The sequence below is a fragment of the Lacerta agilis genome, chromosome Z (assembly GCF_009819535.1).
Source record: "Lacerta agilis isolate rLacAgi1 chromosome Z, rLacAgi1.pri, whole genome shotgun sequence".
Taxonomy (NCBI): domain Eukaryota; kingdom Metazoa; phylum Chordata; class Lepidosauria; order Squamata; family Lacertidae; genus Lacerta; species Lacerta agilis.
In genome coordinates this window covers 1080278-1095028 of record NC_046331.1, presented here as the reverse complement: position 1 = coordinate 1095028, position 14751 = coordinate 1080278, and the positions used below count along the sequence as shown (strand labels likewise).

General features: G+C 46.6%; 1 protein-coding gene across 1 annotated transcript; it reads left to right on the top strand.

The window, feature by feature from the left end:
• Positions 1–656: 656 nt before the first annotated feature.
• Positions 657–14472, top strand: MRRF (mitochondrial ribosome recycling factor). The gene is made up of 6 exons (XM_033137977.1): positions 657–883; positions 3500–3649; positions 6543–6661; positions 9063–9154; positions 13496–13655; positions 14257–14472. The coding sequence occupies exons 1-6, from the start codon at positions 703–705 to the stop codon at positions 14332–14334; spliced, it is 780 nt and encodes a 259-aa protein (XP_032993868.1). The 5' UTR covers positions 657–702; the 3' UTR covers positions 14335–14472.
• Positions 14473–14751: the final 279 nt, after the last annotated feature.

Genomic DNA, 14751 nt, shown 5'->3' with positions numbered 1-14751 from the left:
GAAGCCGTTTTCCATGGAGCCCAGTGACGGAAGCATGCAGCTGTATTGAGGCAGCACCAGCTCCTTGCAATTTTGTGCCCGGAGCAACCATCCCTGTGGCCCCCCATGGAATGCTACTGGAAGGGATCATGGGTAGAAGGAGAGATATACAGCCATACCTCTAGTTATGATAGCTGCGGGTTGCGTTCGTCACGGGTTACGAACACGTCGAACCTGGAAGTACCAGAACAGGTTACTTCTGGGTTTGGTGGTTCGTGCATGCGCAGAAGCACAGAATCACACCGCGCACATGCGCAGACGCAGCACTTCATGTTGTGTTCTGCTCATGTTGCGAACGGGGCTCCGGAACGGATCCCGTTTGCAACCAGAGGTACCACTGTAGCTGTAGGAAGGTGATAGGTCGCAGTGGAAGATGGGGTCAAGGCTATTTATGTCTTGTTCCTTGCTCCCACCCCTCCCACAAATTGGTCCCTAGTTGTTAATCTTGGGGCATCTGTACAATGCCTACAGGGGAAAAAAAAACAATTTTAAACACCCAACAACTCTGAAATATCCAGCACAGAAAAGCAACCAGCCCAGCACGCTCATTAAACATCAATGTAACTGAACGAAAACCCTCCACACCTGTTATTTACTTGCCTTTCTAAAGCACTTTGTGGTAAGAAATAATGGTTCTTTCCAGGCAGCTTTCAACAGGACACCATGGCTGGGCCTCTGAGATGCCTCTGGCAGTTGCCTCCCCTGCTGCGTTACTCCACTTTGGGGACTGCAAGGCCATCCCTGCAGGCCCCTCTGAGGGGCCTTTTGCTGCATGGCTGCCTGGATAACTGGGCCCACACTCAGATGATGCAGGCCAGGCACCTCGCTACCAAGAAAGCCAAAGGTGAGAAAGGGAGTCTGTGGACCTGAACTTTTCCCAATTAATGCGTTTTCTGCTGATCCCCCAATCCTGGTGCCTTGACAGTGGGTGGAAGATCCCGTTACTCACTACTCAATGGGAGTTGCGTTATTGATTGGTCACTTATTGTTATTTTTAATTAGACTGGTCGCTTTTTTGCAGAGAAGTTTCCAAGGGACTTAAAACATACTGTATTAAAAAACAGATACGTTATAATATTGACATGTTCATGGAAAAACATGTGCAGTTTGTTAAAAAATGTATAGACAGACAGGTAAATAATGTTTTATTCATCTTTTATGGTAAAGAACAGACATTTTGAGAAAATTGTTACAACAGTAAACAACAAATAATATCCTGATAAAATTAGACTTTTGTCATGCTATGTTACAAAGTTTCATTTGATTACTGTATATTCTGGCGTATAAGACTACTTTTTAATCCAGGAAAATCTTCTCAAAAGTCGGGGGTCGTCTTATACGCCGGGTGGAGAATCTGCGGTTGAGTATTTCTCAAACTCCATATTTTAACTGGAAAAGTTGGGGGTCGTCTTATATGCCAGAAAATATGGTACTCCAAGAGATCACACTACATTTTCCCAAGTGTTGGGTGGATTCCTGCCACAGTCTGAACAATTTAGGTATTCAATAAATATCTTACATATGTTATAAAAGGAATAGGGATTGTGTTTGCCCATTGCCACTTGACTTTGTCATTTATCAGCCAATGCTGTTGACCATACTCTGGTATACCAAGAATCGATGTTCAGCCCAGTGCCAGTTTTCCAACATCTGGCTACCTCCGTATAGACAGCTGTCAATAGAAAGGCTAAGAGGTAATCATTAGGGTTGGATCATAAGCCCAAGTATTGCTAGTGCAGGAGACATTTCAACTGTTTTGTTATATATCAAGCTTATTTCTTTGAAGACAGCACTCCAGAGGTTTTATGATGTCACTACACCACCACATATGGAAATATCTACCTTTGACTGCGCATCCTTGACTGACTTCCTTAGATATTCAGGATACCCACATCACTCAGTTTTAATGAGGATTCCCTGTTTTTTGCAGAAACTGATTTCAACAGCCATCCAATTTTCACTGGAATTTGCATTTCTAGGTCGATTTCCCACGGCATTTTTGTGTATAATAGATTGCCATATTCTAGTGTTATTAGAGCTTTATAAATTGAGGAAGCCATGCTGCCCTTAGAGAATGAAAAGAGGTTAACAAAGAATCTTAACAGCTGATCGAAATGGTACCATGACTATTTAAGGTTTGGTATGTCAGCTTTCTTACTTTGCAAGCAAGGGCTTGGTCAGTGTTAGGAAGCTGAGCTAGGTGGTCCCTTGCTCTGAGCTCACAAGGCAGTTCTGTTTTGGTGTATCTGGAGAAGTATGCATGCACACGAAAGCTCACACCAAGAACAAACTTAGTTGGTCTCTAAGGTGCTACTGGAAGGAGTTTTTTTAATTTTTTTAATTTTGTTTTGACTATGGCAGACCAACACAGCTACCTACCTGTAAAAGGCAGTTCTTGTATTTTGTGAACCAGGGGTGGATAGTGTGTGTCTCTCCAGGTGCCGCTCCCAGCATCCCAGCCAGCACAGCCAGTGGGCACACATGATGGGAACTGGTGTTCCAGCAGTGCCCAGAGAGATGCAGGTACCCCACACTTGCTTTCAGTGCACTCTTTTCTCGTGCTGGCTGAAGAATTCTGAGCAACCGAGCGTTTGCTACCCATCAGGAGTATTAAAATACATTAAAATATCACAGGTTAAAAACTTCCCTAAACAGGGCTGCCTTCAGGTATTTTCTGAATGTCAGATAGTTATTTATCTCTTTGACCTCTGCTGGGAGGGCATTCCACAGGGCGGGCGCCACTACCGAGAAGGCCCTCTGCCCGGTTCCCTGTAGCTTTGCTTCTTGTAGCGAGGGAACCACCAGAAGGCCCTCGGAGCTGGACCTCAGTGTCCGGGCTGAACGGTGGGGGTGGAGACGCTCCTTCAGGTAGATTCAAGGACAATCAAAGAAACATTTAAACATTCCGGTATAGTATAGTAATATTTTTTGGGGGGGGAATACAACCAAAAACAGTATCCACGCCTCTGTTAAAGAGCCTTGCTATTCTTCTACAGATCTCCATGACATATTGTTGTGAACAGGGATTTTCAACGCTGACAAATATGAAAGGTTGGGGGGGGAGCCTTTTTGTATTGATGAGGAGACAAGATTTTGTTTGGTCTTTGTCCAATATAAATGAGATTACCCGGCAAAAGCCAAGTTACACCTCACTGTGAGATTGTATACACTCTTAAGATACATATGCAAGAGGCTCATTTATATTTTGGGAATGATTCATGTTCTTATGTTTTATACTTCTTGGATGTCCCACGATCATATTATAAAGTAGTTGTGTTCTGTGTTATAAATCAAGCAGTGCTAGCAGTTGTTTCTTTTTGTTTTTCAATGTATTTCTCACCAATAAAAAATTCAGTGTGGTGCAAGCAAATTTTTATTCTGAAAGTGTGGCCCAGAGGAAAAAAGTTTGAGAACCAGAACTGCTCTGAATGAATAAACAGCATTGCTTGTGCTTCTCCAGCTAAAGGGAAAGGCCAGACTCGTGTGAACATCAACAGTTCTCTTGTTGAGGAGATCATTGGCTTGGAAGAGGTGAATGAGAAAATGCGTTCTGTGGTCAAAACCCTGCAGGAGGATTTCAGCAAAAACTTGAGCATCCGCACCTCGCCAGGTAAGTCACTCCAGCAGGTTTGCAGCACCTGCTCTGAAGCAGCAGCCCCCAGCTTCCCAACATCCACAGAGCTCTTCTGCAGACACAATAATTGATGGCTGCCTTGTGGTTCTTAACAAAAATGCTTTGCTTGCCCCGAGCTTGACCAGGAAGCATCCCTTCCTGCTAATAGCTTCCTGCAGGCAGTCATTGCAGAGTGGCAGATGTCAGAAGCATCTACATGAACCATTTGCAGATGTGATGACGAGGAGAATTGTCAGCTACCAGCATGGCAGGAAAGGGGCAATTGCCACTAAATTAGCCTCTTGGAAATTGCCCTCAAGATGTGGGGAGGACCAGACTTATCTTGATGGACTGGCAATTTTGGCTTAAAACGGGAAGCAAGGGGATCCCCTTCCTAGCAGTAGACTCGTTATCCGGGGAACTGGGTTCAAGTTTCCATTCTTCCACATGCAGCTGCTGGGTGACCTTGGGCTAGTCACACTTCTCTGAAGTCTCTCAGCCCCACTCACCTCACAGAGGGTTTGTTGTGGGGGAGGAAGGGAAAGGAGAATGTGAGCCGCTTGGAGACTCCTTCCGGTAGTGATAAAGCGGGATATCAAATCCAAACTCTTCTTCTCTTCTTCTACAGAGAAGGAACTTACCGTATTTTCCCGTGTATAAGGCATGCTTTTTTTACCCAAAAATTTAGGGTCGTCTTATACACGGGTAGTGCTGAGGGGGGACGGGCGAATGGTTTTTTGGCATGAGCCCAAGATTGTAAGCGTGGCAATTGGCCGCTTGATTCGGGGATGATGATGCTGAAAATCAGTCACCCGCTGTAACAAAGTGCAATCCCGAGATTGAAAGCGGCAATTGTAAGCGGTGCGAGCGGTTGTGTGCTGCATTCTGGCGAGTGAGCAATTTTTGCCATTCCCCCCCCCCAAATAATCCTCCCCCAAAGTTCAATTCCCCCCTATTTTCTAAATTTTGAGGGGGGGGCAAAATAGGGGGCGTCTTATACATGGGGGCGTCCTATAGACGGGAGTACCAATGTTTTCAGGCCACGAGAGCAGTTCTTGCCTTGCTGATTTGATGGAGTTGCTGTTTCATAAGAAGAGCTTGGCTGAATTACACAGAAAAAAATTGTGACAGCAGTTGAGTGCGTGAGTCCTCTTGAACAGTAGCTCTTCCTGCTCAGTTTCATGTTTTGGTTTTTCTGTTCAAGCACGTCCATTTAAACATTTCCAGATAACCAGTGGTGGTGCAGTGGTTGGAGTGTCAGGCTAGAACCTGGGAGAGACCAGGGTTCAAATCCTCTCACTGGGCTGTGAAGCTCACTGGTTGTGACTTTGTGCCAGGCACTGCCTCTCGGCATTGCTTACCTCACAGAGTTGTTGTGGGGTTTAAATGAGGAGGGAAGCACCATGTAAACCACTTTGAGGTCTTGGGGGGGAGGGGGATATGTAAATGAAGTAAATAAATATATACGCACCCCTTCCTTCCTTACTTAAGTTTTTTCTGGCCGGAAGCATTCTGGAGCAAGAATTGAAAGAGCGGATTAACAAAGGGCCAGAAGGGAAGTGTCTGAAATTGCAATTATTGAGTTCTCATTCTGTATGGGACCCTGCCTAAAAAGAAGGTGGGCTGTTTGCCTTTATAAAAAGTGAATAATCAGTCATTCAGCAGACGGGGTTCTATCTAGCATTAGTCATGCATAGTGTGCATCCAGTGACATCAAGCAGCATGGCTTTACTTATGTCCATTCGTTTCAGTGAGACTACTCTGAAAGGAGTTGTACACATCCCTTAGATCCACTTTACATTTTAGAGTGGTTAAAACGTTGAAATTCGTGTAAATTAGTTACTTAGCCTCTGGTCTCTTTTAGCAAGGTAGGGAAGAACAGCAGCCTACCTCACATATAAAAATGGAATAAAATGAGAAGGAGCTGGTAGTCAGACAATGGGGTGGAGAAAGTAGCTAGTCAGAAAACACTGTCTCCATCGGAAGGAACAACCCCCTCAGTTCAGGGGTGGGGACCTTTTTTGGACAAGTGTTGGGCTTTGGTTGCCTTCATCACACTGTTCTGCTGTTGTTTAGTCCTGTCCTACTCTTCGTGACCCCATGGACCAGACCACGCCAGGCACTCCTGTCTTCCACTGCCTCCCGCAGTTTGGTCAGACTCATGTTGGTAGCTTTGAGAACACTGTCCAACCATCTCATCCTCTGTCTTCCCCTTCTCCTTGTGCCCTCCATCTTTCCCAACATCTCCAGGGAGTCTTCTCTTCTCATGAGGTGGCCAAAGTCTTGGAGCCTCAGCTTCAGGATCTGTCCTTCCAGTGAGCCCTCCGGGCTGATTTCCTTCATAATGGATCGGTTGGATCTTCTTGCAGTCCATGGGACTCTAAATTAGAGTTTCCTGCAACACCATAATTCAAAAGCATCTGTTTTTGCTGTTCTGCTACTGTTGGTTTATTTATAAATATATTTGCATACTGCTTTATCATTTAAAAATCATCAAAGCAGTTTACAGCAACAAAAGCATAAAGCCATGCAGCAGCAAAACACTGAAAAGCCATAAAAACATTGTGTTTGTTGGCCTTTGGTTTTAGATAGCTTAGTCCAGGAAACCTCCAGCTCTGGAGGCAGAACTGTGATGATGCCTCTTGCTTCCCTGAGTGGAGGTGTGTGTCTGTGTACATGTAAGAGTACAAACCCCCTGACTTATGCATGGTGGGAATGTACCCCGCTGTTCTCCACCCACCCATTCACATCGCACAGCCCTTGCAATGGAAAAGGTGAACCACCCCCAGCATGGAGCTGCATGGCATTTGGGCTGTTTCCATGCTGTCTTTGCTTCCATCAGCACCCAGATTCTGACATGGTTTTGGCGTGAATGTCCCTCTTGTTCCAGGGGCTCTGGACCACATCACTGTTGCAACCAAGGATGGGAAGTTTCCATTAAGCCAGCTTGGGCAGATCTCCCTGAAATCCCCGCAGCTCATCCTTGTCAACATGAGCAGCTTCCCAGAGGTACGTAAACAACCCTTGATGGACTTCTGCATGGTTGGCTCTTGGAGTGATTAAGAACTGCATGAGCCAGAAAGGAGATTAAACTAAGGCAGCCGTGAATTCACCAGGTGACCCCAGGAGCTTAGCACCCCTCAAGGGGCCAGGAACAATCCCAGCATGCCTTGGTAGGACTGGGAGAGTTCCCTGCCTGAAGCCCTGAAGAGCCATTGCTGCCAGTCAGTGTAGACAGTACTGAGCTAGATGGACCCATGGCCTGATTCAGCATAAGGCAGCTTCCTATGTTCTCACCTTTGGCTGAAGTGAAGGCTTAAGTATAACGGCCACTGCAGTTGATATTATTCATCTTGCCTTTCCCACACTGTTGTCATTTAGAGTTGTAAGCTCCTTGTGGGCAGAGCCTTCTTTTGGTGCCATGCTTTGACAACAATGAAAAGCATGTGAACTGCCTTGTCAGCACTGGATCAGCTCTGTAATTCTGTAAGCCTTCCTGTTTCCTAGGGTCAGAGAACCATAGGATTGTAGAGTTGGAAGGGACCCAAAGGTTCATCTAGTCTAACCCCCCTTGCAATGCAGGAGTCAAGGCACACATCCTCCATGACCCTAAAACATGCTGTGGATTCAGCAGGGACCCCATTTCTTCCCATCTCCCCTTCTTTTGTCTTTTTATCTGTTTCTCCTCCAAGAGTGAGTAATGCTGGCCTGGGGCTGATGCGAGTTGTAGTCCAAAGACTAGCTGGAAAAGACTGGAGGGGAGGGGTCCTGGGCCGGATGGAGCCAGGATTTGACCCTGCATAAGGCAGCTTCACATGTCTAGGTGGTTACTGCAAAAACTGTGGAGCCATATGGGGTGAATAAGATTTCCAGCCACCAGGTTTGACTTCAGTGCTTTGCATGATGTTTGCTTTCCCCTTGACTAACGAAACCAGAATAAATTATGCAGGACAGGTGGGTTGTTTTTTAAAAGAGAATGCACAAACTGACAACCCATGTCTGAGAGAGTAGAAGAGACAAAAAAAAAAAAAACCCCACTGCTTTTCAATCAACCTGGCATCATTTTATTACATCTGCAACATCAATAGAACAGTCACAGGCCTTTGGCAACTTGTGGAATTATACCTTTGTTTAAAAACTGAAATGGCTGAGAAGTTTCAGGTAATTAAACAGACTATTGGTGCTTCTGGTGGTGGGTAGGATTGGGCAATATATAATCCAAAACCTGTTTGAAGTCCATATTGTTAAATTGGTTTCATAATTTTTGACCTGGCAATATATCGCAAATTGTGTGTGTGTGTGTGTGTGTGTTTGTGTTTGCTTGCTATGCAAAAATCACCATACAGGAAAAACCATGAAGCCACCCAATGCCTCTACATAGATCATGATGTCTGAAATAAGAATGGAGCTGTCAGTATATCATGATGTTTAGCTGGTGATATATCACAGTGTTGAAAACCAGATATCACCCAGCCCTGTTCAATATTGACTGTTGCTTGTAAAAATAAATGAAAACAATTAAAAGTTGGTGGGGGGGGGAGGGTGATAATTTAGACACGTTTCTTCCTTTTGCACAAATTATGCAGGGTGTAGAATACAGATTTTGAAGTTCAGTATGTAGACTGCCTGGGCACAGCACAGTGAGTGTGTGTGTGCATGTATTTTAAAAATAGCCCCCCCCCCAAAAAAAACGCCAAAGCCACCCCCTCCACATTGCCTGTCAAAGGGGCTGTGTGCCTTGTCTCATCCCTGCCTGCCTCCCAGCTCTGGCTGCAGATGGGGCTGGCAGCTTTCAGATCCTGCCTGAAAATCCACAGCTGTGAAAAACAGGCCTTGTGCTAATCCCCGTTATTTTCACACTTGCCTATGGTTGCAATGTGGAACGAGTTAAAATGACTTAACTCTTGCCTCTAAGCTCCTGCTGCATGAGATCTTTGGCACACAGAGTCAAACCCTGGAATCTTTCATCTGCTTTTGGCCTATGTCTTGCAAAGTCCAGAGTCTCCTTCCACCAACATCCCCATGGGAATTCACCTGAAATGAAAAATAAAAAAAATCTGTATTGCCTCAAACCATCAAAATGGTTTTGGTTTCCCACTTTTGGTTTTGGTTTTCTTCCTCCCTTCCTTAGCTGCCTACCCCCCCCTTGCCCTCCCCCCACAGCCACTTCACCGATACCTCAGTACTGGGGACGAGGGAGGGGCTGCAGTTTGCAATCCAGTTTTGATCAAAGGGGCTTGCGCTGTTGTAACTTCCTGGTTTTGCTGGTAAGCGGACTAAATGTTTCCATGTTCTGTCAAGATGGATTGCTCCCATTGATGGAGAGCTCCGGCATTTGGTAATAATTATTTGCTAATTCCCTCCACCTTTTTTTATCTCAGGGTGGCTTTTTTGTTTCTGTTTTTTGCAGAGCGCAGCTGCAGCTATCAAGGCGATACGAGAGAGCGGCATGAACCTGAACCCGGAAGCGGATGGCCTGATCATTCGCGTGCCAGTTCCCATGTAAGCGACCACCACAACAGCCGTTCTCTCTTGATTTGGCGACCCCGGTGGGGGAATGCGACGGGGCTGGCTGACTCTCCTGGGCAACCCTAGCTGTGCACCCTGGATTTCTTACATGGAGTTGTGGGGATTAGCTGAAGGAGTGTTTTCTGTCATGTAATCCTCCCTCTGCGTTGAGGTTCTCTGGGTTCCCCACACTGCTACCACTGCAGCCCAAGCGGTTGGAGAGAGGCCTCCCTCAGCAGCGGCACCCAGCCAAGGAGATTGCTGCCAGCTCCAGATTTCAGCATGCCTTTGGGCAAGGTGGTCTCTGTGAATCCCCTTCCTCAAGGGAGTCCGCCTCTTGGCCTTGTTGTCCAGGACACATTGCAGGACACCTTTTCCAGCTCTTGGTACGGCTGGTGCCCACTGAGCTGCCATTTGCTTCTGAGCTGAGCAATGCCAGCAGTGAAGAGGTTTGGCAGTTTTTGATGGAGAGATGCTCTTCCTCCCCACCCACCTTGTTTCACTACAAAACTTGCCCATAAAAGCTGGTTGTTTATGTATTTATTTGGTTTCTGTACCACCATTCCTTCCAAATTGGAGCCCTGGGCTGCATACAACGTAACTAGAACAGCACCAAATAAATAGGGTGATGGGCAGTAACCTCCAGACTGAAAAGAGAACTGCCCTCTGAAACACGCTTAATCATTTCACCACCATCAATGTAATTTAACTTAGGTTCTGTTCAGCAGCATAGCACAATGAACAGTGCAATGTGTGCAATTTACAGAATAAACCTTACAGAGTCCAAAAAGCAGTCTTTTTACAGGATTAGATTTGATTCATGGGCAATGGATTAATGGGTGATAGACAGTAACCAAGAACCTAAGATGAGCCATGGAGGCAGAGCAGAGCCATCTTAGTCTTATCTTCCATTAATTTGGGTAATCCTCATTTAAAGTCACCACAGAGCCTAAGGCTTGCCAATCAGAAGGTTGGCGGTTTGAATCCCCACGACAGGGTGAGCTCCCGTTGCTCGGTCCCTGCTCCTGCCCACCTAGCAGTTCGAAAGCACGTCAAAGTGCAAGTAGATAAATAGGGACCGCTCCGGCAGGAAGGTAAACGGCGTTTCCGTGAGCTGCTCTGGTTCGCCAGAAGTGGCTTAGTCATGCCAGCCACATGACCCGGAAGCTGTACACCGGCTCCCTTAGCCGTTAACGCGAGATGAGCGCCACAACCCCAGAGTCGTCCGCGACTGGACCTAACGGTCAGGGGTCCCTTTACCCCTTAGGTCGGTGGCCATTACTGCCTCCTGTGGGAGGGAGTTTCATAGTTTCATCTATATGCTGCGCAAAGAAGTGACTTAGTGGAACCTATGTTTGCAGAACAGTCTACCTCAAAAATAAGACACTCTGGGTGAATAGCAAAGGAGGGCCATGCTGGAGCCGGCCACTTTGGAAACTGACTGCTGGGCAAGAGGGGTCTTGGCTCTGGTCCAAATTTCACTCTTCAAATTTCCCATATCAAGAGGGTAATCTTTGGTGGCCTTGGAGAAGGTGACCAGACAGGATAATGTTGGGTATTAGATTGAGCATATCATACAGTGTTAGTCCTACTCTGCGTAGAACCATTGTAGTTGATGGCCGTGGCTAACTTGAGTACATTAATCTTACTAATTTCTTCAGTAACCATGCCATTGTGATGTTTACTTGGCCCTGGGGGACTCACAAAAGTGGAGCCCCCAGCCCTACAAATTACACAGGCTTGCATAAGGGAATCCCCTCGCCTTAGCTTTATACATACGTAGAAATTATGGAATTTTTTTTTTTTTTTATTTTGTTTCGACTACGGCAGACCAACACGGCTGCCTACCTGTGACTGAGTAATCAAAGTGTCGACTATCTTAACAATATCCTTCCACACACACTTTTACATCTCTTTGGCTGTCTGTCAAAGCATCTAGTATAATTCCCACTACAAGGGCGACTCTTGAGTAGAACTTAGTGGGGATGCAGCCCAAAGAACCCTTAATAAAAGCAACCTCCCCACTCGCCTTGGATCTTCCATCTCCCTGCATGTGGTAGGAAATCCAGCTTTTTGAGTTTGGGCTCCACAGCGAAGGCCTTCAGGGAAGCTCACCATAGCAATTTCACAGGCGTGTAGGCAAGGGCAGAGGGACCTGGGCTCCCAGCTATTCTCAGCACCAGCCAGCATGGCCTGAGGTTGGGGGTGAGGACAGCTGGTGCCCCCATCAGCTTCTCTCCCCACACCTCGGGTGCAGGCAACATCAGGAGAGATCCGCCAAACACTCATGGCGGAGAATGGCTGAGCATCAGCATTTTTGCTTTGGCCGGTAAGATCCTGCTCTGGTTTCTGCAACTCCTCCTGCTCTCTTCTCCCTTTCTCTTCTCCCTGCCCGGTTCTCCCCTCCCCTCAACTCCCCCCCCCATGCAATCCTGAAGGAGGCTGCTATTATCCTCCTAATTGCTGAGGATTTGACTGGGTGCACAGCAGCCTGATTGTTAACACACTCCCAGATCATCCCCTGGTTTGAATTACACAGGAGGAGGGAAGAGACCCAGGAGGAGCGGGAAGGAAGGAAGGAAGGCAGGTTTCAATGTTACTCTCACGCCTCCTTCTTTGTCGCAAGGCCACGCTTCTCCCTCTGTAGCCCCATTTCCTATCCCCAATTGCAGGGTGTTACCAGGGCTTCCCCCCCCAAAAAAAACTTGCTGAGCACCCACCCAAAGTTGTTGAAAGAAATTGAGGCACACATACCGTGGAACTCCCTGCCTATTGAAACCAGGCAGGTGCCTTTACTCCTTTCAGTGTGTGCCTCCCAAACATGTAGAATGCTGTCATATGTTTTAAGTTTTTAGGTCATTTTTGGTTTTACCTTTTGAAAGTTTTAAAGAGTTTTTACTGAGAATTTTATTGTTTTATTTTCCTTGTAAGCAGCTCTGGGTTTTGTTTGTTTGTTGTTAAAACAAACTTGTGGTGTATACATTTTATGCTTTAAATAAATAAAATGAGGCACCCGGTGCCCTCCATGTGTTTGGGGCTACAGCTCCCATTAACACCCAGCAAGTGCAGGGAAGCAAAGAAATTGCCTGGGACATCTTGAGGGCCTCAGCTTGGCGGAAGCTGCCATGCGGGGTAACGTGCTCTCCCTCACCTGTCGTTCTTGTCTCCACCTCTCCCATAGAATTTAATCTCCTAAGCACGATTTCCCCTGTCATTCAAGGCCCCCCCCCCCCCCGTTTTCAGGGCCAACCAAATTTGCACCTCCGTACACATTCAGAGACCTTTCTAATCCCCGGCTCCGGTTTCCTTGTAGCAATTAGCCCACACATTTATTGAGAGTGGTTTCCCTGACGTTTCCTTTTTTTTATATTACACTTAATCTTATCATTGCAATTTATTAATTGCCTTCTAAACCACCACCTCACAGTTGAAAGGATTTGAATCACACAACCAACAAATACATTCAAAACAAGACAAAAAACCCTCGATGAAAGAGGACACTAAAGACCCATCGATCCAGCTGAGGATTTGAAAGTGCACATAGCAAGTGCCTGTTGCATTGCGACTGGTACGCGATTCCACAGGACAGGGGCAGCCACACTAAAGGCCCTGCTCTGAGTTACTGCAGAGTTGGCTGCTGAGGTCTTTGGAACTTGAAGGAGACTGCAGTGATCTACTAGGTGCATAAGGGGCAAGCAGTCTCTCAGATAACCTGGTCCTGAGCTGTATAGGAACTTACATGTTTAGTACCAACGCCTTGAACTTCGCCTAGTAGCAAATTGTCAGCCAGTGCAAATCCTGCAAGCAAGGACTGTGGTGATGCCTCGAGCGCTGCCTTTCCCCATATGGACCAACCTGGACCCTGTGATTTTCATCTGAGGTCCTTTGTGTGCCTCCTGCGTGAGAATTCCTGGAGGGTAGCAACACAAGAACAGGACTTTTCTGTGGTGGCTCCCCGCCTGTGGGATGTTACATATTTTGGGGCCATGCAGAAACATTCCTCTTCTCCCAGGCTTTTGGTTAGTTAAACAATCTATGGCCTTTAAAACTGTGTTATAGCTTTTGTTTGTTACTATGTCAAGTGTGTTTTTGTACTGCAAGCCACCCTTGTGATTCTCAGATCATGGGCGGTATGGTAATTTAATAAACAAAGAAATGAAATGAAATGAGAATTGCCCCCACAATCAACCTAGCTGCCATGTTCTGTACCAGATGCTGCCTCTGGGGAAGCCCCAAGGGCAGCTGCACATGCAATACATTGCAGAAATCCAGCGGTGAGGTTGCGAGTGCATGAGCAGCTGAGGTCAAAGAACCCTTTGCTTACTGTTTGACTAGGGTCACCCGCGAGCACAGAGAGAACCTGGTCACTGTGGCAAAGCAGCTGACAAACAGAGCGAAGGAATCCCTGCGGAGCGTTCGCGCCAAGGCCATCAGCCAGACCAGGAAGGCCAAAAGCTCCGTGTCAGAGGATACCATCCGGTTGATAGAGAAACAGGTACTAGTCGGTCGATGGGCCATTTTCTAATACATTATTCACTTACCTACTTACTTACCTACTTACTATTATATTTAACCTTGGAACGTGTCCAGACCTGCTCCCACATCAAAAGCCAGCCTGTCAGGGAGAACTCCGGAGGGGAGAGTGCTGCTTTTGCACTTGAATCCTGCTTGCTTGTTTCTCACTGTGAGAACCTGTCCCCTGTGAATTTGTCTAACCCTGTTTTCAAGCCATCCATGTTGGTGGCCATCACTGCTCCTGTGGGAATGAGTTCCATAGTTTAGCTGTGTGAGATTAAAAAAAAAAAACACCACTTAGGTGAAATCTACACACATAAAAAACGCTTTAAAAAAAAAGTTTTGAAAAATATATTGAATTTGTCATAGCTCACTGTCGCCATCTAGTGTCACATTTGTGTGTTGCACTTTACAACACAGTTAAAATGTTTTATTTGCAGCTGTGTAGCTGAGTCCTTTCATCTGTCCTGAACTTACCAACATTCGGCTTCATTGGATGTCTGTAATGTTTTTATTTTTTTAAAAAAGTTATCTGCATTCACACTCTCCCCCCCCCCCCTTGTGCTCTCGACCTGCTACAGATCCAGCAAATGTCAGAAGACACAGTAGCCGAAATGGAGAAGCTGTTGGCAGCAAAGACAAAAGAGCTGCTTGGTTAGCCCGCTTATGGGAGATTTCAAGCCGTCTGTCACCATGAGGAGTTTTCCATCCGTCACTGTATTCTCTCAGCCTCCTGTGTGGCTGCAGCATTTTGGCTTCCATCATGTGCAAGGCTCTTTGGGTGGAGGCTGGGCATGCGATCGCCCCTGCCGCCCTCCCTGTGACTTCGGCATTGGCCAGAAAAATAGTGTTTGCGACTTCGAGGGCAGCTGGGGCTGATGAAATTAATACGGACAAGGTTGTAGCCCTGCTAAGACCTGGTTGACATAACCACGTAGAGTGGTGGTTCTTGGCAAGAGAGAGGGAGCATGCCTGATCAAAGAGGATTCCCCCCCACCCCACCCCCGGGAGCAATCACATTTTGGATTGTCGTTGACCGCCCTAGCCATTTTCACTTGCTTGCAAACTTCTTCAGA